Consider the following 23,914-nt stretch of genomic DNA (forward strand, 5'->3'; position numbering starts at 1 on the left):
AAAATATGTTTTGAAGCAAAAACAAAAAAATTAAATTTCGTTCAAGATTTCGTTAACCTATTTTTGTATGGAAAATTTCGTTTTGCTTCAGCTGTGTACTGGGGCTTAAAAATCAAATTTTGTTTTTTTTTTTTCAGTGTTAAAAATGTCTTTTCTCACTTTATGTCAATTATTAACCATGGTAATTCCAACAAAATACATCACTTTTTTTCGTTCGCCCACCTTAGTTTAAAATTAATTTAAAATTAATGCAAAAAAAAACTTTTTTCAATAATTACCAACCTCTTGAAAATCTAAATATGTTTTTTTTTCAGTGTAGAAATTGTCCTTTTAAAACTTTATCTCAATTAACCATGGTAATTCCAATAAATTGCATCACTTTTTTTCATTAGCCAACCTTTAGTTCACCAGTTATGAGATGACAAAACCTCTTGTTTTGTAATGCAATGTAATCATTTTTATCAAAAAAACAAAACCGACTTCCATGGATCAAAACTGGGTTTTATATGGTTTTTCTCATAGTTTCTATAGCCAGAATTGAACGAAATTGAAATGGGTCTACACTGCAGCCACCAGCGTTCCATTAGAAAAAGAATTATCAAAATTGGTTCAATCCGTCAAAAGTTATGAGGTAACAAACATACAAAAAAAACAGACGAATTGAATACCTCGTCGGTAAAAATAAAATCAAAATTTTACATACATGTCATTAAAAATTTGACCCCTTTAAAAGATACATGATAATCATTTTTAGCAAAAAAACAAAACCGACTTCCATGGATCAAAACTGGGTTTTATGGTTTTTAAAATAGTTCCTATGGCTAAAAGTGAACGAAATTGAAATGGGACCACACTGCAGCCACCAGCTTTCCAATACAAAAAGAATTATCAAAATTGGTTCACTCAGTCCAAAGTTATGCGGTAACAAACATAAAAAAAAAAAAAAAAAAAAAAAAAAAATACAGACGAATTGAATACCTCCTCCTTTTTGGAAGTCGGTAAAAATATAAATAAGCAATTAAATAAAAACTCTGAAAATCTTACCCCACCCATAACTAAGAACATCAATTAAGAATGATAAATATACAATTGTTCATATACATATGTAGCTAGGTACAACTACCTATTCCTCCATGTCTACAACTATTCATACCAATTTGTAAGGAATCAACAAGTTATTCACTTGGAGCTTTTACGTTCACTTGCGCATTGAATAACCCAGTAGCATTATTTTTTGAGCATAAACTCCAGTTTAAAAATTGGTAATACTTTGAAACAAAAACAACTTGACATTGCTGTAAAGAGCTTTTAGCGGTATCAGCAAACCTACACTATAAGGTTTTTAACAAGGACTGAAACAGCTGAAATATATGCAAGTGGGGAGAAAAATCTTTAAAAGCAGTGTCAAAGAACAAGAACGTGCTAAAATCGTGGTATGAACACAACATTGTTACTACGGGTCCTTTTTTTAGTCGCCTAGTCACAAAGAGGGACGAAGAGTGAAGATAGTTAATAGGCCTTAGAATCTAAATTTTTTGCAGAATCTGCAAAGCTTTGTTGGAAAATTCAGTGGCCTAAGCTATCCATGGTGCGCAACCGTTTAGCAACTGCAAGAGCATGGGTTGACACCTGAGCGGTTGATCTTATACTTTATTATTTTATAACTCGAAAACGAGTTATTCAAAACTCGTTTTCGAGTCATTGAATTTTTGAAAAGTATTTATATCTTTAAAAACTTTACGGCACAGCCTCTTTTGTGAATTAAATTTGGCACAATTGTCTTTTATGGACCATGTTTCAAGAGTTCAAGAGTAAAGAGCTCACAGTATTTCTGGCAATCCTATTTTTCCACAGGGTGATTCGCATCATATTCTGAGTAAGAATTGAGCCAAATGCTTTACACCCTCTGCTCTATTTATAAAGAGACAAACACTCGCACCCACACAAACTTTTCCAGCTTTTTTGAGTTGTGGCTTTCGACAGCTGGTCTCGTACTTGAATTTGCTGAACACAGATACATGTAGGTCAACTGAAGCAGTTTCGTTTTCGCCTACGGTCGAGGTTGTTCTGCAAAACGTGCGTCGCGTGTCGCTAGGATAAATCAATTAAATAGGTGAATATTTTATATTACATTTGAGTATTGTCTCTTAAATTTTAAAGAACCCTTCGTAATAGTGGTTATCAGTGTTAGTTTCTTACTGTTAACATTAATAAATATTTTCAGTTCCGCACACTGAATTTAAAATATAAATATTTTTTGGTGGCTAGACAATTTTTGTTATACATATATTTATACCAACTTCGAGGAAAACTTCTAGACAATAAAAATGTCCAGGCAACCCCCAATGTCTAGAGTTGATAATGTTTATTAAAAGATAAATTAAAAAACTCAATAAAAATATATCGAAAGCAATAAAAGCTTCTTTGTCTTCTTATCTATCGTTTGTATCACGCCAAACACTAAATCCATTTTCTTATGGAATAAATTATGCTGTCTTACCTTGAATTTGTCTCAACTACCCCCAAGGTCGGCTGATGAGCTCGTGTTGATTTAGTGCGTCAAAAGGAAGTTTTGAAGTGAGCTTTCAAGGTGCTTGGCTTTGAATAGTTTCATGTTTCATTTATCTTGGAAAATGTTGTCAAGTTTTTATTTTATTGTGTCGATATAAAAGGTTATCCAATTAGTGTACATGGATTTGTTTATTAAAAACTTTCTATGTTTCTAGTTTGATAGAAGAAATATTATTTAATTTAAAAAAAAGTAAAATTCAAAATACTAATAGGAAAAAAAAAAACAAGTGTTATAATTTTAACTGTGGAATGTGTACAAAAATAACCCATCCGTTCGGCCCCATACTGGACCGAGAATCCGTTTTAAAAGACCAAACTTTTACGTTGCATTTACTTAAGATAAAGATAAAAGTAAAACAAGTCCCTTTATGCTTGGAAGTTGAATCGTTATGCTTGAAAAAAGTGCTTTTCTAGTACATCTGATGTGAATTAGTTAGCAAACCAATCCTTGCCCTACAGAAAGTGAAGTAGTTGTTGTTTGTTGTCTGGAAAATGAATGACAATTGATAAAAAAAACTGATAGTTAATTCGATCTGGCGGCCTTGAAAAGGATTTTTTGGTTACTAAGTAACCAAAACTATAACAAAAAAATGTTATTTTTATTTCGTTTATCTGCATTGGTTTTGTTTTTTGTTATTATTTTTTTTGTTTGTACCATTTTAAAAATAAGCATTCTCATTTCAAACGATGTTGTTTTTCTGTTTATTTATTAACACTGACGACAAGAAAATAAACATTTGGTTTTAATTATTGAGTGCAGGTTTCATTTAATATCTGTAAGGGAATGTAAGAATCAAGGCCAAAGTTCTTATTCACATTATTTGCGTATTGTGCTCATACACTGTGGCGTATACGTGTTTTTTTTAACCACTGTGCAAGAGTAGGAAGAAGACGGTTGTTCAAGCTGGAAAATTTAGGTTTATACAATCTGGCCATAAGACATTTATAACTTTTCATTCCTCTCAAAAGAACACCTCTTAATTTTGGATAGGTAGTTAAATAAACTTTTTTCTTAATTCTCATACTTAAAAAAATTTCACACATTTTTCTAAAAAAAAAAGATTGGTATACCATTACAAAAAAAAACTAAATTTTCAAAAAATTCATCGACAAATTTTCAAAAATTTTAAATTTAGTTTTAAAATCCAAAAATAGGTTTTCAAAAATTTTAAAAATCTACATTTAAAAAGAGGAAGCAAGAAAACGTTTCTATGACAAAGTATCGTTAGTAAAATTGCGTTTTTTGCATGGTTTATTGAAAATAAACTTTTTTTTTTGGGGAAGAATGTTGCCGAAACATTTTTTTTTTAAGTTAAGATAAAAAATAATTTGAATAGTTCTTGTTTAAAAATCTTTTTTACATTTTTTGTTACCAAAGAAGGTAAAGTTATAGAGAATTCTCTTTATTTAGGTACTGCTTCATAATAAGAAAATACAATTTAATAAACAATTGAACGCAGTCAAAAAGGAAAATTGATTTTCATTTATTTTTCGGACAAATCGCTTTTATTATTTATTTATAATTTGTTAAAAGAACTTTATTTGTTATTAATAATTCAAACTACCATCTGCCTCATATCCTATTTAAGAAAATAAATTCCTAAATTATTTACATATAAATTTATTTCCATAAAAAAAAGCTTTTGAGTGAAATAATCAAGTCAAATAGCAAAAACACTCAAGCGACAGCTGTGAGCTGATAAACAACATTAATACAAAACCGGCTGCCATGACGTTATTTACGCCACCACAAGATCTCATTCCATACCATACCTAATATTATGTTCATCTTCATCCTCATCTCCACAATACTGAATCGTCCCAAGAACAATCAACAAAAGTAATTTTGTTTTTACTCTAGTACTCTAGGAGGCTCTCAAGCTCTTATGTATCTGGTTTCTGGCGCGTGCTAGCTAGCTATCGCTATTACTTTACTATACTATTGTCGATTTTAATTCAATGATTCAACTCAAATTAATGAGTCTTTCAGTAAGCTTTCAACTCGCAACGTTGTCAGTCAGAAACAGAATAATATTTTGGGATTTAATTTGGTTTGTCAAAGCCGGTATACTTTGCGACGTAGCTGGTCAACCTTCCATTGCCGCTATATACGGTATAGCATTTACCTAGCCCAATTCTCTGTTTTCATTTTTTTTTTACAACTTTTTAGCACAATGTGTTAAAATTATCGTCGAGTGTTATTTTTTGTATTTCAAATGCACCCGAGAAAATTCTTTAAAAAATAGTGAAAAGTCAAAACAAGAGTGTTGAACGAAATTAATTACGGAAATTATAAATAGAAAAGTGATCTGAGAACAATTTTTCAATTTTATAAACAGGACTGAAAATCAGATAAAAAGACCGAAGATGAGGTAAGGCGTTAAGTTGAAATTTGAATACGAAAAATTAAAGAGAACAAAAAGAAAAAAATTGAAATTTATTAAATATGTGACCAAGTTGAATTTTTATAGATAAGTGTCGAGTGAATATTTTAAAAGTAATTTTCTTGTTCGTCTTTTTTTTGGTAATCAAACAAGCTGCTTAATAAAGTTCTGCAACACTCGGGTATAGTCTGGGAAGTATTGTAGAATATAGTGCTATGACATACTTACACCGACAGATGTTTATATTTGCAATAAAAACATTTATTTCTTCTTGAATTCAAAGTTTGTTGCATTATTTTACTATTGTGTTTTCCAATTTATTTGCGATGAATTTGTTATAAATCTTAATCAAATCATCCAATTCATGACAAAACTTCAAATTTTGAATGAAGAAAAAAATCGAAACTAAGGTTTGAGCTCTGTGAATAATTTAACAACTGTGTGTAAATTTTTGAATTAATTTTGGTATCTGAATTCCGGTTCTAAATCCAGAAATGGGGTCTTGAGTCATTTCCGAAATATGTAAATATGTTTAAACTTATTTTTCAAAAAACTTGGTACTAATTTACTGTATTACACTTAAAAACTTTATTGACGTCAGTGTAGAATAAGTCCAAAATTCTTGCTTGATCCTTATAATGTTGACTTAGAAGTCGTTAATATAAATGTAAGCTGTTAAATGGTATTAAAATATTCATTGCAACATTTTATACCAGACTATGACAAAAATATTTATAAATATATATATTTCCCATGGAAAATTGATTAAATAGAGAAATACATAATATACAAGCTTAGGCTTTGTATTGTAAATATCCAAGTCTAAGTTCAATCTTAATGATTAACACAAAAATTATTTTTCGATGAGTGTTGTTAAACTTACTCATGGAAGAGTACACATTAATAGAGTCAATTTGCTGTGGAATTTAATATTAAATACGTCATACAAGATTTATCTTTCTTTAAAAACAATCGTGACATCATCGCTTCTATATTGATAAGTTGGTTTCTTTAACCAGAATCTGTTTTGTACATTGGTTGGATGCTTTCAATATAATTATAATCAATCAATAGACAATGTTTGTAATTTATTTCATCTTATGAAGTCAGATCACGTATTGGTCTGCTGCATTGCCTAATACACCTATATAATAATTCTATAGATAGAACAACTCTGTCACTGACACACAAAAAAGCAACATGGATTTATTTCCAGAGGAAAGAAATAAAAAAAAAAAACTGTTAAAACTTTAATGTTGCCCCACCCATTTGGTGGTTCATCAGCATAGGTCGGTTTTGTTGCAAGGTGTATGTGAAAATATAGTGTCTTTTTCCAAATGATGACGTAATTTTACTATAACTTTTCTTGCAGTTCTTCATATATATTGCCAAATGCCGGTTAACAGTTTATTATAAGAACCATAGCCAAAAATTGCAATCAGTTGACTTTTTTTTTTGATGTTTTTAAGATAAGTTCTAGTGTCATCCGGTAAACCAAGTTTTCAGGTTTTACACGCAGAAAAAAAGGCCACCTAAAATTAAGCGGATTTCTAAATGGTTTTATGTCAAGATAACTTCCGTCTTAAATTGATCGGAAATCCACTTAATTTAAGATGAAAATCTTCTTATTATCACAAAAATAAGAAGATATTCATATTAAAATACCTCCTTATTACGTTTATCTTGAAATCTAAACCCAAAGGGGATACGACTTGTAAGCGTTATCAGAGTATTTTCAAAATAAGTACATATTTTCAAATAAAATCGGAATATGATCATAGAGAAAAATTTATTAAGATCAAAGTTGTAAAAATACAATTTTTGTTGTTGTCAGAAATAAAAAATGGCCGAGATATTTACCTAAACTTGTTTTTTGTTAAATCCAATATGGTCGCTATGGTTTAAGCTCGATTTTTCGGAAACACTGGTTTTAAGCTACCATTCTATGAAAAACCCATTTTTTTTTCTCCATAGCGACTGGGTTGTCAGATACCAGCTAAGAAATGCAAAAATTCACCATAATTTCAGTGCAATCGAAGTTCCCTAAATTAAAAAGGTCTAGAACTACAGCTTTTCGAAAGGTTGAATTTTGTACACAAAGTAAATAAGTTGAAATTATGGAATTTGGGCAGATTGGGTACAGCTCAGGCTCAGATTAGTGAAGATGAAAAAGGCTTTCTAATGTGAAATTTTATGAAGATCGTGTGTGGGGATATTGACATATTACCGCTGTAAATTTGTTTTAATAACTAACGGATTACAACTTTATAAAAATTCAGCAAGGTGCAGTTTTTTGATAATAAGGATAATTTTTGTCTTTTGGTGTCTGATGGTCTACATAACCAGTAAACAGACAAAAAAGTTTATTAAATATTAATTGAAAAAATTCTTTCAAACTTAAATTTTTAACCTTAATTGTAAAATGTCGGTAAAAATACTCTGAAAATGTACATAAGATTAAACTCTAAATTGCATTTCAATTGACATTAAATAGAGGTACCCTCAGTATGGAAAGGTGCAATAAACTTAAAAGAACGTTATGTTTGATGAAATCACCACTGTTTCAAAAAGTTCTTGTACAATTTCTCGAAAAATATCAGTTTCTTTTTCGTTAAGTTACCTTTGTGACGCTTCTTAATCGATATACCTACATAATACCCAAGAAACACAGAACTGACGTTGGCGTTGGGAGCCTGACAAAGTACATATTTTAAATATTCTTTGAATAAAAATTTTAATTTAAACGAAAATGTCCTTATTTTTCTTAAAAAGTTTCCCAAAAATTAAAACCCTTTTATTTATACTTACTAAAGCCTAAAACCATTTTACTGTAAAAACTGATAAGGCAGCCAAATAACCTCAAAAATGTTTACTCTTCGGAAGGTTGGGTACCTACTATAATAACAATGAATTAAATTTTTCAAGGCTCTGGGGTGGTAAAAATTCTCGCATTGCGACAACCGACGACGTCCGACGAGCCCAGATTTGAGGAATTAAATCACGGAGATACTACTACTAACTACTACATACATGAGTATAAAATATGAATGTATGTATTGTATGTATGATGTATGTTCTGTAAATAAATTGTTTGTTTAATGAGTACTTTAGGGTAGAAAATATAGGTACTGGTGGATTTATTTTTCTCATGGCACAGCGCACTTCTTGACTTCTAGTTGAGCCGTAAATAATTTCCCATGGGATTTCTGTCATACTTTGATATTATTTTCACTGATGCTTTCGTTGGTGTGGAATACAAACCTTTTGAAAATGAGTGGAAGTCTGAGCTATATTTAGACATTTTAAATTCAAATTTATTTAGATTTTATGGAAAGTGTGTTTTGGGAACAATTAAAAGCTTTCATAAAAATGATATACAAATTGTGTCAAGATTACGTATAGGTATATACTGTACCTACATTAACATATCCATGAATAAAAAAAAAAGAAATGGATGTGTAGTGTAGGTACATATTGAATAATAAGCCAAATATCCTGGTCGACTTTTGAGTCCCGTATTTTTCGAAGATTCTTATTTGATGATAGGTCTTAGTTATGCAATATATTTTAGGTAAGACAACATAAGGTACCTAAGTATCCATCAATACGTTATACACGTGCTACCTATAACTCTATTTTTCAATTCGTTACTGATATACGGCCGTATTCTGCTATTCGATTCACGTGAAAGTCCAAAATAAGAAGCGTTTAAATGGGGGTTAAAATTAAACTTAAACAATTTTTTTTTCTTTAAAATTTCTAAAACAAACGGAAACAACGTTTTGCTTTCGAAATTTAGCGTTTTTTCAAAGCCATGTTGACGTGGTAAAGGAAGGAAATCTTTCGATTCACGTGAATCGAATAGCAGAATAAGGGTGATATACATAGTTAAATATTCACAAGATGTGTATTTCTGACTTTTTAATATTCTCCCCCACATTCACTAGTGATATCCTTCAGAGAAGGTCATCCTCACAGAAAAAAAAATGGTTAAAGAAATTTACCAATAAGCTTATAGCGTTATTTTAAAAGTTTGTAAATAATTTTAATATTTTTTTTTTGCTGGATTGTTACCAACTTTAATTGTTTGTTCTCATGTTTCTTATTACAGTTCGCTGGAAGAAAAACTATCTACTTCAACTGAAAAGTTGAATGAGCCACTTGATACAGAATCAAACGGAAAAGACAACGACAACAATATGGCAGCCGCTAGTAAAGAGGTCAATCCCGAGAAGGAAGCTATAAAAATGGCTGCCACCACTGCTGAAGAAGGAATCTTTTCACTTATCTATACAGTGGCCAAAAAGCTGGCTGTAGTTGGTGCTATCTATTTGGTTGGCTACATGGGCTGGTCAGTGGCATGGCTCATTGCACCTGTTATTCTATCAGGTGTACGAGATCAGATGAGTAAAGCAAATGAAAAGAAGAGGAGTATTGCTAAGGCATCTGCAATGGCTTCAGAGAAAGACGTAATTTTAGCAAGAATCGATGAATTGCCAGCTTGGGTAAATATAAAACAAATAATCTATTTTTTTAATAATAAATTCCCAAAAATCGAAAACAAAATTTGAATAAATAAACGACTATTAGTTTTTCTCTCAGTGAACATTTTTGGCTTTTTTGTTTTGCGCAAAATACCTGATCGATTGTCAAAATACATCAAAAGATTTGTGGTACTATTTCCCTTTTTTCATTTTTTTCCAATAAAGAGCTATCATTCAGTTCAGTATAATTAAAAATAAATAAATAAAAAATTTACTCACCTTTCATCATAGACCTACTTTTATTCATACTGATGTGTCACCGTCTTCAAATAACTTTATTGTCTACCAAAATTAAAATGAATAGTCTCTTATTGTTTTTTTTTTTTTTGAGAGTAACAAAATTGGAATGGATAATATATGTAAGTTGGTTTGTCCACTTACCTTACCATTCAATGAATCTATAGGTATATTTGCAAACGCAAAAAAAAAATATTTAATCTCAAAGTACTCAACATAGGTTTTATCAGTTAGTTTAAGAAGCCCCAAATTATCTAATTAGTCATATTGTGACAAAAAATTATTTTTTGCGTTATAATACAAAATTGTCAAAAAAATTGCCTCTCAATTTTTTTTAAAGTTTTTTATAAATATGTACAATGTACATACATTTTTTTATTCATACATATAAAAATGTTTATAAATTTTCAAAAAAAATTGTATTCAAATAAAAAGGAAATAATGTATTAATAGACTCAAACCAAAGTTTCAAAGAATATCATTTATCAGTTTTCAAAATATTGATTTTTGAAAAAAAATTTTAAAATTTTTTTTGAAAAATTCAAAAATTATATTTTTGGAAATTTGTGTACAAAAACTTTTACTTTTCGTATCTTTTCTCATCTTTTCTGTGCGGATCAGATTCATTAAACAGACCTAATATAATCCCAAAATGATCTGCCAACCTCGAAATATACATATAATATATTTTAATGAAATATTTATTTAATTATTATTGTTTGGACAAACAGCCAATTTTAATATCAAACAAACAGCAGTTTTGATTGTACTGACAAAATTGGAAATTAATTCAAGTTTTTTATTTTAAGAATCTTCGTTTTCGTTCTTTTTTAATTGATTGTTTCCATTAAATGCTGACAATTACTAATGCAAACAATTTGAATTTATTTTAAGGTTTATTTCCCCGATGTTGAACGTTGTGAATGGGTGAATAAGGTTTGTCTAACCTATTAATTGATTATTTCAAAATAAATTTATTAAATGTTCTTTTAGATCCTCAAGCAAATATGGCCAAATGCAAATCATTTCGCTCGAACTCTTGTCAAAGAAACAATCGAGCCAAATGTTGCTTTAGCCCTATCCAACTACAAGCTAAATGGATTCCGCTTTGACCGAATTATCCTCGGTACGATTCCACCCCGTATCGGAGGTGTAAAAATCTACGACAAAAATGTTGATCGTAATGAAATCATCATGGATATGGATATTTTCTACGCCAGTGATTGTGATATAAATTTTTATTTGGGAGGTGTTAAAGGTGGCATCAAAGATTTTCAAATTCACGGATGGATTCGCGTAGTAATGAAGCCTTTAATTCGTTCAATGCCATTGGTTGGTGGACTGCAGATTTTCTTCCTCAATAATCCCAATGTTGATTTTAATTTGGTTGGAGCTATCGATTTTCTGGATATGCCTGGATTGAGTGATTTACTACGAAGGATAATTGTTGAACAAATTGGAGCAATAATGGTCTTGCCTAACAAGTTGCCAATTACTTTAAGTAATGATGTACCGGCTGTTAGTCTCAAAATGCCCGAACCCGAGGTAAATATAAAATAAATAATTTTTGGTTCCAAAAAAACAATTTAAAAATTATTGTTTTCCTACATGTTTGGTTCAATCGTTTCATAAACGAGTTAAAAATGTATAAAAGAAGCTAAAAAATTGTTTCATAAGTGGTAGATATTACTTCTAATTATGTCAGTAATAAACATTTGTCAATTAGTGTTTACTGCATTTTATAATGTCAAACTTTTATTATATTATTGAACTACACTAGTCAACAAGGTTCCAAGATATACTGTTCTAGAGGTTTTGATGTGCTGAACTCGAATCTTGGCCTCCATTTTTGAAATATTACCGTTAGAAAAGTCTAGTACATACTTGGTGAAGCAAGTCGTAAAGTGAATCCATACATTTTTTTTGGTCACCCTTGAACGTTCCTGTGAAATTTCGTGGTGAAAAAAAAATTGGAGAGTTTTACTTCACGACGTGAAGAATGTTCACGTGCAAAATGTACGAGAATCTTTTTCACTCGTGAATCTACTCTCCCTATATATTTTTCGAAAAAAATTAATTTAAAAATTGAATACAAACAAAAATTGTATGAATTCACTTCACCACTTGCTTCACAAGTATGTACTAGGCTTAATATAATATGGTCCCAGCTTAAAGTCCTAGAAAAGTCCCATAGAACCTAACTTAAATATTATACCCGCCATTTTAATGTTCTAATCAAGAGAAGTATTTTTTAGAAGTTCTATTTTTTGATGATTTCAAAATTCATTAAAAACGGTACTTAATTTATTTTTTAATTTTTAAAATGTTTGATTTTCAACTCAATTTTTCTGTTTTCAAAAAAAACGCATTTTTTGTATTAAAAAAAAAAAAAACAAAAAACATCGGTTTTTTGAAAACGAATTACTATTTTTTTTTTTACTTTTTTTTCAGAAAATTATTTAAGAAAATAATTATGAATTTTATATTTTTATTTTTTTTATGTACTTAAAAAAAAAAAACCTTTTTCATGCAAGTTTTAAATTATAAGCATTTATACATTTTATTTTTCAGGGAATTTTAAGAATTCATGTTGTTGAAGCCAAAGATTTGATGAAGAAGGACATTAGCGTTTTGGGTAAAGGTAAATCAGATCCTTATGCCGTTATCAATGTTGGCGCCCAAGAATTCAAAACACAAACAATTGATAATACTGTGAATCCTAAATGGGACTTTTGGTGTGAGGTATGTCTTTTTAAGAATAACTTCATCATTTATTACAAAATAACAACACATAGATCAAAGTTAGAGAGCTGATGCAAAAAGTTCGGTTGCAAATTAAAGTTTGAATTTTTGCAAGTTAAAAGATTTTTCCACACACATATTTTATATTAATACCGTCATTAAAGAAAAAGAAGATGGTACATTCTTAAGCAAGTTGATTTTTTTTAAAATAATTTTTTACAATGCATGCGTCTTTTAGAAGATCATATAGTGAACTATTTTGATAATAAATGTATAACAGTTAAGAAAACGGAATCGAGTGACTCATAAAAAAACACAAAAACATAAATAAAACACAATAATTATATAAAAATAAAATTAAACCATATCCGAAAGAAGCTACCTAAAAATTTTAAGCTTATAAACTTTTGCTTGCAATATTTCTGAATGTTTCTTAATGGTATGTGAGATTGAATTTTTCATTTTTTTTTTGACTATATTCGGGTTTATTTTACTGCATTTTTAATACATTTTCATTTACCCAAACAAAAAATTTAAGAAAACACTATATTTAGCTATTGAAATACCCCAACAAAAATATTTAATTACAACGCGGTAGTGATTTTTTTTACGAACAAAATATTAATTTTTTAAATCGCAGTTTAATGTAAATAATATAACAATAATTCTTGAAAACAATCTTAAGAATTTTCTTCCATCTTAGCCAAAGTCAGCAGGTCTTAAGTTGCTCCAGAAAGAGCTTTGTGGGTCAGTTACAAAATGGCAACGGCTTCCATGCTCTTAAAACAGCTAATGTCAATAAGTCAGCATAATGATGCAAGTAGATGGATGTACTTTTGAAAGATTGTACCTCTGGGCTATGTGAAGTTGGCACGTCCAAATGCTAATTTTTTTTTTCAAACCTGCCTGGTTCGATTGCCCAACCGTTAACCCACCCTTAGTTTGAATATTATAACGGAATTATTTTTTAAACCTCAAAAATCACAAAAAATATTTTTTTTATTCAGTATAAAAATTGTTGGTTTTGTACTGTAGTTCGTTTGCCCAACTTTTTTTTTTCTTTATTCCACTATTTATTCAAAAGCTACAACAAAAAACTTTTTTATATCAGAAACCGAAAAAATTGTGATTTTTTTTCGTGTGAAAATATCTTTAGTTTAAAACCGTGGTTAGACTAGGATAACACAACTTTTATTTTCGTTTTCCTATCCTTAGTTGTGAAAATTATAGAACCATTATTTCTTATAGACCAGTGCCGATGCCTTCAAAAACATTAAAAAGTACAAAAAAATCATAGTAGAATGAAACCCATTGGAAAAGTAGGTAAATATGATAAAAATTAAAGGAAAAATAAATTACGGGCGAGCCGAGTTCGGGAAGTGGGTGGGTTAAGTTTTTAATGGTAAAAAATGGTATATCTCGATTTCCGGCAAAACTACAAATCCTATAGAAAAAAGTTGTATGGCAAAGTTGTAGGTAATAAAAAGATCTACAACTTTTGTACCAACAATTTTTTCACATAACCTCAAAATTTATGTGAAAAATTAAAAAAACCGAGTTTTTGGTTTTTTATTTTTATCTTTTTCAAAAACAAAAATTTTTCTACGAAATTTGGTGAAAACTTACCTTATTATGTCCCAAATACACTGTAATTTATTTGATTTAAAATATTAATTTGTTCACCTTATTTTGACTTAATACCAAACACCTTAATTTTCAATGGAAAATTCACGTGTCAAAATATCAGTTTTTTTCAAAAAGTCGGTGGGCATTTCGTTCCTTAAAATGTCTATTTTCTGATGGTGTAAAAAAAAAAATTACATAAGTATACTATAGAACATGTTCTAGTAAAATTCAAGAAAAGAAAAAAGCTTGAATTCGAAAAAAAAAATTGTATCATTGTTTATAATTTTGGCCTATTTATTCAAATTTACACTTTAATTACTCAAAAAACGTAAGATTTCATGTAACACTGATAAATCCGTGTAAATTTGAATAAATAGGCCAAAATTGTAAACAATGATACAAAATTTTTTTCGAATTCAAGCTTTTTTCATTTCTTGAATTTTACTAGAACATGTTCTATAGTATACTTATGTAAATTTTTTTTACACCATCAGAAAATAGACATTTTAAGGAACGAAATGCCCACCGACTTTTTGAAAAAAACTGATATTTTGACACGTGAATTTTCCATTGAAAATTAGGGTGTTTTTTTGGTATTAAGTCAAAATAAGGTGAACAAATTAATATTTTAAATCAAATAAATTACAGTGTATTTGGGACATAATAAGGTAAGTTTTCACCAAATTTCGTAGAAAAATTTTTGTTTTTGAAAAAGATAAAAATAAAAAACCAAAAACTCGGTTTTTTGAATTTTTCACATAAATTTTGAGGTTATGTGAAAAAATTGTTGGTATAAAAGTTGTAGATCTTTTTATTATCTACAACTTTGCCATACAATTTTTTTCTATAGGATTTGTAGTTTTGCCGGAAATCGAGATATACCATTTTTTACCATTAAAAACTCAACCCACCCACTTCCCGAACTCGGCTCGCCCGTAATTTATTTTTCCTTTAATTTTTATCATATTTACCTCCTTTTCCAATGGGTTTCATTCTACTATGATTTTTTTTGGTTTCAAAAATTATCGACCCTGGTCTATTATTCACCTCACAAAAAAAAATATTACGCATACACCATAGTGACCTTTTTTAATTTATAATTTAGAAAAAGTAAATCCACTGGTGTGGGCATTGCGCCTCAAATGTTGTTTATTTAATTTAGATTTCTTTTTCCTATTCTTTCAAGAATGATATTAAGAATGACAAAACATCACACCTATAATACGTCAAGTACCTCAGTAGTTGGCGCAGTCCAGAGGGTCTCCTTTTTACAAATCTGGAGTTCAATGAGTTTGTGCTAGACCAGGTCTTCATCTGTTGTATTAAAAAGCAGTAAATACTTCAGCTCCAGCAGCCTTACAGCACTCGGGAAAACGGAATTTGTGGCCTTTGTCGTTGAATTGTTCATCTATTTTTGGATGAAGTTGGGTTCTTAATCGCCATTATAAAGTTGGAAGAAGTTATTTTTCATTACCTATTCTTAGCATCGATGGGTTGCTACTCAACTAAAATTTTCTCTTGCTCGTCGTTGTACACTTAAGTTCGGGGGTTTTTGTCCTTGGGATGTCTTTTTTACCTTCTGGTAAAACTTCCAAACATTATTCCCGTAACAGTATCCCTCTATTAGGCGTTCATTTTAAGAAAAAATGTAGAGCTCATTGAGAGCTCGTCTGGTCCTCCTTTGCAGCATTTATTATCAAAAGAGGAATTTCGTTGTGGTAGTCTCTCTAGAAAACTAGAACTAGTGTATTTTTCGGTTCAAAGTTCAATAAATTTGTAAAAACAATCGCATATTGATTTGGAAAATAAAAATATGAAGCTGAGTGTATTGTACATGCTTTTGAATCTTTATAAAAGTTCAGTTCAAAAAGTTTAAGTTAGTGGACTCAAAAACAAAAAAAAAAGAGAAAGAGCTATTTATTATAACAACACGAAAACGGAGATTGTTAATTTGAAATAACAATTAGGTACAGTGTAAATTTATTAAACTACAAATACTTACATTTGTATACATACATATACACAACTATTCAATCTCACTTACCAAAACGTTTCCCATTTTTGTTTATAAACTTTTTTTATTTTCTTGTCCTTCATAAACTTCAAATTAATCCATCCAAACATAGGCGAAAGTGTTTGCCGAAACTGGACAGTTTTTAGACATCACACTTTTTGATTTTGATGATACGAGTAATGATGAAAAATTAGGAAGGTAAGTTCTGACATAAACCTTAAAAATTCTCTCTATCTATCTTTCTTCAGTTTTTATTTTCAATTACTTTACTATTTTATTAGTTTTTTATTTTTATTATTTTACTCCATACATAAAAAAATGTCTCTAATTGTAACTATTTATTGTAATACCTTGAGTCCCAGCACTTCCGCTATAGAGTTAGTAGTTTAAAATGGTAGGTAAACGCAAGTGAATGATTGAAATGCTTTTTTTCCAAACTTGCATCAGCATGTCTTTAAAAAAAAAATAAGAAAAAATGATAATAATAATAATTAACTGCACTGCTATGATTAAAATGTTAATTTTTTTGCACAATTTTTTATTTTTATTTAGGCTGTGGTTAGTTCTCATATATTCCAATATGTATTTTTCAACTTATGGGATTGCGATGCAGGACTACCCGGTGTTAGTGCCGATGATATTTTGGGCAGGTTGTAATCTATTGAAGAAGTGTTTTTTTTTCTGTTTGTTTTGAATATTTTTGTTAAGCTTTTTATCACTTTGATTTGTATGCACAACAAAGCACAGCATGTCATTTTAAGGATATTCCCTTGTTTAAATGTTTCATAAGTTTTTAGCTTAATTTTTAAGGCTTCGCAATATTTAGTTGTTAAACGATAAATTGCACCCAATCCAAAAAAAAATATTGTATATAAATTTTGCTTTATTTTCATAATAACAATACTGCTGCGTTTTAACAAAATAAAATTGCTTATAAAAGGCCGTTGTGGAAGTTACTCAACATAGTATCCTTGTATTAAAACTCTTCGATTGGGATCGCACCGGGGATGACGAATCACTCGGCAGGTTGGCTTTTAGTAGTTCAACAAAATCTTTAGTTTATGTTTTGTTTTATTTAATAATAATTTTATAGATTAATATAATATGTATTTGATATTGTTATAATTAGTTAAATGTACTTGTATGTATCTTTGCAAGTATCTTTATGTAACTTTATAGTTATGAAGTCAAAATTTTGTGTGATTGTTTTTAAACATAATCTTCTATTTGTAAATTGAGGCTTTTGTTTTGAAAGGTTGTAGGTAGACAAACTATCCCAAAACTGATTTCATTGTTTGACATTGTTGAGAATATTCCATAAATAACCGAGATAAAATTTTTTTTCTTAAGAAATCCGACTTTTTTATGAGGTAATTTTTTCCATATTATTCAAGTTTACAAAAACTTAAATAATATGGAAAAATTACCTAAAAAAAAGTCGGATTTCTTAAGAAAAAAAATTTTATCTCGGTTATTTATGGAATATTCTCAACAATGTTATACCATTTTGAAAAGAGAATTGAACACACCAACTTTTAAGGCAACTTGCCGAAACATCGTAGTGCATTTTTTTTACACTACGGCTCATTGAATTAGAGTCATGTAAAATTTAAAATTTTTTAGTACTAAGTTGGGTAAAAAAGTAATATTTTCTTTAAAACTGATGCAGCTGAGTTAAAATTTTTGAATGCATTTGATAGCGGGGTTACTCAAGGTTCCGTAACAACAGAAAAAAGTGAGAAAAATTAAGATTTGTAGTCACGGCACATAAAAAACCGTCACAGGGTGACCATTTTTTCTACTTTTTTTTCAAATGCCCATAACTCCCAAAATATATGGCTGCGATTTTTTTTATTATTTTTCTGATAGCTGTCACCACCTACCCTATCTACCGTTTTCGTTTCGACGTTAACTTTTGGGACACCCTGTATAAGCATAATTATCAGTAGAATTTGATGGGCGAGCATAAAAATTTACTGCACAGATACTTATTTTTCCAAAAAAATTGGTAATTAAAATTATTTTTTGGAAAACAGAAAACTGAATTTTTTTTGCAGTTTTGGTTTTATGCGTTAATTTACTGAATTTATTTTGAATTGAATTTTTGTTTTCAAAAAATTATAAAAATGCATAATATGTAGGTATATATTTTTAAATTGCCATAGGAATTGCTTCTTATTAATGACATAAGAAACTTTTTCCAAACTTTGCTTTTGAAAAAAAAAAAAACAAAAGTAATTTAAGGTTTTTTTTTTAAATATTTTTTTTATTTACCCTGGCCAAAATTATATATACCTACCTACAATGGCAACTTGAAATCTAAAAGTAAGTTTGTTTCCCCCAGTCGTGTATATTATTTTTTATGATGGCAATATCGTAAGAATTACATGTTTTCCATGGTTTTCAGCGAAAAATCCGTTGTTGAGATCATTTTTTTTGTCATTTTAATATGCACTACATGACCAAACGTTCTTCCGTTTTTCAAGATTCTATGGTGGTCGAAAGGTGTTTAATATGTATATTGTATAACATTTCGAATCGAATAGGTCGGTACAACACCCCTTCAATGAAAATTCTCAGTTTTTCGTTTTTCACTTTGCACCGATTTATAAATTTCCATAAGTAATAATTAATTCAGTTTAGAATTCTCTTACTGGTCGTCGAAAATTACATTAGTTAGTTTCATAATTAGGTACAAAACTGCTATAGAAAAAGATTTATAGAGATCTTCAAAAAAATTGTAAAGGTAATTTAACCAATGACTTTCGAAAACCTAAATCGTGTAGATAAAATTTGTGTTTGTATATTCATATTTATGTATGTCTATAAAGGTATTTGAAATTTCTATGTTTTTAGTTCAGGTGGAAAATGTATCCTTCAGTATTTGTATTATTTTTCGAAGAGATACTTATCAATAAAAAAAAGTACAGCTGTAAGATTTATAAATGTGTATGTGAAAAATAATTGTTGCGGTCTATAATTTCAACCATGTTAAATTTTGCTTACGCAAGTTTACAAAAGAGACATTTTGTTTTTTTATTTTCAGTTCTGGGTTTTTTTTGGTTTATTTTTGTTTCTATTTCTAAAACAGTTTTATCAAATTAAATACTAATACTTTTATGTTTTCAAACCAAATTTAGAGCATCTGTGGATATATCTCAAGTTGTGAAAAAAGGACTTCTTGACACAGTAAGTTCCCAAAGATTCATATTAACTCCTATTCTTTATTGTACTTATCTTTCTTCTAAATAGTGGTTAACTCTTGAAGAAGCAAAGCATGGTCTTCTACATGTACGCTTATCGTGGTACAAACTTACATCGGACCCACAAGATCTCCAAGCTGCGCTTTTGGAAACACAACTTCTTCGTGTGACATCAATGAGTACAGCCTTGCTCATTGTCTTTGTAGATTCAGCAAAGAATTTACCAGTATGTAACTTGGAAATTCAAGTATTCCATAGCTCTACCTCCTAATGAAACTATTATTATTTTTAGCATGCCAGAACAGCATCAAACCCCGATCCGTACCTTGTTGTTAGTGTTGGTAAACAAACTGAACAAACTCCAGTCCAATTGCGCAATGATTCTCCAGTTTGGGAACAAGGTTTCACCTTTTTGGTCGGTAATCCTGATAACGATACCCTCCAGATGAAAATCTTTGATCAAAAAACAGGAAATGAAATTGGACGCTTCTCCTATATTCTTAGTACTTTAGTAACAATGAAGGATATGCAAATTGTTTCACAGCCATTCCAGCTACAAAAATCTGGACCTGAATCGAAGATTGTTATGACTTTGGCTCTTAAAGTACTAAAACGTGCTGATTCTACAGAAGATAACGTTTCAATTGATGCATTTTCAATGTCCGAAGCTAATCCAGCCTTGTCTCGTACAAGTTCCGTGAGAACAGCTAGTCATGTTGAGGGAGCTACCATTTCCAGCAAGACAAAGGTTTACAAAACTTGTACCATAACATGCAATCTTTTCTATTCAAATTTTTAAAATGCTTCCAGGATCTTGTTTCTTCATCGATGGAAAACTCAATTGTGGAAGAAGACAATCTTATTAAATCAGCAACATCATCAATTTCAGCCATAACTCCTCCAAGAAGTCCTCGTATGAATTCAGATGCTGTTCTTACCCATCGTTTCCCTGACACCACAACCTCAGCTGGAGAACACAATCTTGGACGCATTCAACTCTCGATTCATTACAGTATAACTCGTCAGAAATTGTCGGTCACAATTCATAAGATAATGCATATTCCACTCACTGATCCTTCGAATATCCCTGATCCATATGTAAAATTGTATTTACTGCCAGGACGTGCAAAGGAGTCCAAGAGAAAAACTAACACCATCAAGGATAATTGCAACCCTGTGTATGAAGCGACCTTTGAATATGTAATCTCATCTGCTGAAATTATGCAGACAGACCTTGAAGTGACCGTTTGTACACAAAAGGGTTTCTTGTATGGTGGAAGTCCAGTTATTGGCATGGTAAGTTGATAATTTAAATTGTTTTGTACTTGAAATAATCTGAAAAAATATCTATTTTTTATAGTTGAAAATATCGTTGGCTGAGCCGGATATATCTGCACAAGGACTTTCATCTTGGTTTGACTTGCAGCCAGAAGCAAAATATGATTAAATCAAAAATGTTTATACTTATTAATTTTTTTGTGAAATATTTAAAACCTATAAAGGTTCATCTGAAGTCTATAATTTGTGACTAAGATACTTTTGTAACACGAACAAAATCTCGTATTCTTAAATATCTTCTTTCAGAACATATTTTTTTTTTATAAATCTCATGATAGAAACTATATTAGAAACCAAATCCTAACAAGAAGTTTTAAAGCACAAAAAAAGTGGATTATAAGAAACTCGAAGTTATAGAATACGAAAATTTGTCACGCGATACTTCGCATCCAACCATTTTTTTTTATATCTCATCTATTTATCTATGTATATTTTTGATATAAACATAAATTTATAAGTAATCTCAGGACTTAAATGTTAAATGTTTAAAAATTTGTCCACAAATTATTTTGTCTAATCTTTAACTCTGTGAATCTTTTAACTAACTATACTCAAATATTAAAGTCATAATTTTTATATTTTTCTTGAATTTTTTTTAAATTTGTAATATACTTTTGCATTTTCTTTATATTTAGTGCCTTTCTATTACAAAAACATAATTACAAATATTACATATATGTAATTAAAAAATAATATGAGCTTATAGAATTGAAAAATGAAATATGTATGTATGTAAATGTTTTTCCAAGCTTTTTTTGTAAAGCAGTTTGTAAATTAATAAAAACAATAGCTGCTTTGGCTAAATAGCCGATGTTTATGAGCTTTTCTGCCATTTAAAAAAATGGTTAAATAATATTAAATAAATTTCAATTCCTCTTTGTAATATGGAAAAATACTTTTAATGTTTTTACTGGCGATATCTTAAGATACTTAACTTATGGTAAGTTCGGAAAACAAAATCGATCTTCAGATTTGATCAAATAAGATATCAAATAAGATAAGTAGGTATAGAAGAAGTGAATTTATAAATAGCTTCAACTAAAACGAGTAATTAATGTGTATACAAAGCCGTATTCAGTGGGCGAAGGGTTAAACTCTCTCTGAAATTTGTTTGAAGAAATGAGAACTTGCAATACACGTCCCCAGGATCTGAGGTGAATTAAGTTTTTATAGAGCTTAAAAATGGTTGAAACCAATATCCTGGCTAATGCTTGCAATTAATATAAATTAACTTTTCACTTTCTGTTTATATTAAATAAATTATTGTTTATTAATTTTTCATTAAATTCTAACGGATTGCGCAAGTAGCCGTTATTAAGTATGGGAGTCTAACGGCCTTTAAATCAATTATATGAACAAATAGATTTAAATATTCGTTTGCGAATGAAATCAGCACAATTGTTACTCAATCCAATCCATAACTTTTATATACCAAATTGCGTGCAGTGGATCTTTTAGACCAACTTAAGAGGAAAATTTATTAATTTATGTACTGTCAATGTGTACATAACCTAGCTAATTTGTAACCAAAATTTTATAAATGTGCCCTTGATTATGAAAGTGGACTAAGTCACTCCTAAAAATGGCCTCAAATCTAGCCTTAAAATAATTATTATTTCAGGTGTAAAGTTTATTTGAAAGGGAAATTGCAGTAAATAAAATTCTTTATTGCTCCTCTTGTGATTTCATAAAAGAAATATAATTAAATCGTTATAAGAAAATTATTATGTAAGTTTTTCTTTAAACAATGCAAAAAGTGACTTAGTCCACTTTCATAATCAAGGGCACAAATGAACCTATACAATAACTTCTTGTGGCGATGATGTAAATTAAAACAAATTTGGATATTTTTGTATCCTCTAAAATTGCCCAGTATGAGTATGTCTTCAAAGGTGCGAAATATACTCAATGGCCGGGTTCAACGCACCATCTCAACTTAAGTTCAGATTTTTTGTGACGTTGACATTAACGAAGAATCTACTTTTATTCTTCACTTGGATTGACTTTAAAAAAAGAACATTTTTATTTTTCTGGGGTAATAAAAGTAGTTCAAGTGATCGTAAAAAAGAGTTATTTATTAATATTTTCAGTGAGATCACTTCAGTATTTATTCAGTATTTATTTAATTATTTTGTTGGATTCATAAAATCCCTTTCCGCTATCCACTTATGTATATTTAATAATTTTGCTTTGGTCCCCAACTTCATTAGGTTTTTTATTTCCTCATTTATTTTCATTATTCCATTTCTGCCCATAAACATGCGGAGGAAGAACACAAACATATATTAATTACATATGCATTGTAATATCATATCAACAAATAACAATTACACCGCAACAAATGTCCAAACACAAAAGAAATAAAAACAAATCCATTTATAACTTGTATTAAAATCACAAAATTCAATTTTAGTGTGTAGCACATTTGGTAGGTTTACCAACTTCACCAACACAAACACACCCATCTGAATTTTCAGATAAAAATTTCCACCTGAAAATCGTAAGTAAATGTCAAAAAACGTAACTAAATGTCACCTAACTTTTTATGACATCTGAGGACCAATCAGAGCCTCTGAAAATTCAGATCTTAAGTTCAGGTGGCCTGCGTTGAACGCGGGGAATGTCTTCTTCTTCTTTTTAATCTACGATGTCCAAGTGCAGTGATGAGGTAGACTGTAAAAGAGAGGCTAGGAGAGAACTTATAGCGTTTTCGTTTGGGAATTCTCAGAACTGTCCGGGACTGTCCGATCCGGAATGCCAAACGATCAGAGTTGGATACATTTTTTTTGATTCTGATTTTTGGGTTTCTTTGTATTTGTCAAACCTCAAATGCGAACGTGTGATCAAAGTTTTGTTTTGTTTATTTTTTTTTTTTAATATTTAGTTATCTATTTTTTTTTTTTTTCGTTTTCTTCACTTTATTTTAATATAGTTTAAAGTTTGTGCAGAGTTAAAAATCTTAAAATTGAGAAATGAACAACAAAGAATGACATTTCATTACTTTGACGTCTTAAGTGTGAACATGTGTGCGTGATTCTGGTTTTGATTCTGCTTCAAAATTCGGAATCGATTTTCTCTTCTTTTCAGAATTAGAACTGTCATTGAGTGCCAAACGAACAGTTTCAGAATCGTTTGGAAGAATTCCGGATAGTCCCGGACGACCAAACGAAAACGCTATTACACGGGTGGTAAAAAAAAACATTTTTTTCGATATTCGGTCGGACCTATATTTTCACCATTTTTTACCATGAAATT

General features: G+C 29.7%; 1 protein-coding gene across 5 annotated transcripts; it reads left to right on the forward strand.

The window, feature by feature from the left end:
• Positions 1-2,004: 2,004 nt before the first annotated feature.
• Positions 2,005-21,470, forward strand: LOC129913145 (extended synaptotagmin-2). Of its 5 annotated transcripts, XM_055991674.1 has the most exons (12): positions 4,497-4,684; positions 4,742-4,943; positions 9,067-9,460; positions 10,631-10,672; positions 10,730-11,281; positions 12,308-12,478; positions 16,231-16,316; positions 19,259-19,307; positions 19,371-19,547; positions 19,614-20,069; positions 20,132-20,617; positions 20,682-21,470. In XM_055991674.1, the coding sequence occupies exons 2-12, from the start codon at positions 4,939-4,941 to the stop codon at positions 20,766-20,768; spliced, it is 2,505 nt and encodes an 834-aa protein (XP_055847649.1). In that variant the 5' UTR covers positions 4,497-4,684; positions 4,742-4,938; the 3' UTR covers positions 20,769-21,470. The 5 variants fall into 5 exon arrangements, with proteins under 5 accessions (XP_055847650.1, XP_055847648.1, XP_055847649.1 ...); XM_055991675.1 differs by lacking the exons at positions 4,497-4,684; positions 4,742-4,943 and adding an exon at positions 2,005-2,113; XM_055991673.1 differs by lacking the exon at positions 16,231-16,316 and adding an exon at positions 17,059-17,144 and having other exon boundaries at positions 4,490-4,943.
• Positions 21,471-23,914: the final 2,444 nt, after the last annotated feature.

The sequence above is a fragment of the Episyrphus balteatus genome, chromosome 3, assembly GCF_945859705.1.
Source record: "Episyrphus balteatus chromosome 3, idEpiBalt1.1, whole genome shotgun sequence".
NCBI classification, from domain to species: Eukaryota; Metazoa; Arthropoda; class Insecta; order Diptera; family Syrphidae; genus Episyrphus; species Episyrphus balteatus.

What these genes read in the sequence shown, in the direction of transcription:
- LOC129913145 (XM_055991673.1), top strand. An exon ending in TCGATGAATTGCCAGCTTGG is followed by an intron (nt 9,461 to 10,630) that starts GTAAATATAAAA and finishes ATTTATTTTAAG; the next exon opens with GTTTATTTCCCCGATGTTGA. An exon ending in AATGGGACTTTTGGTGTGAG is followed by an intron (nt 12,479 to 17,058) that starts GTATGTCTTTTT and finishes TGCTTATAAAAG; the next exon opens with GCCGTTGTGGAAGTTACTCA.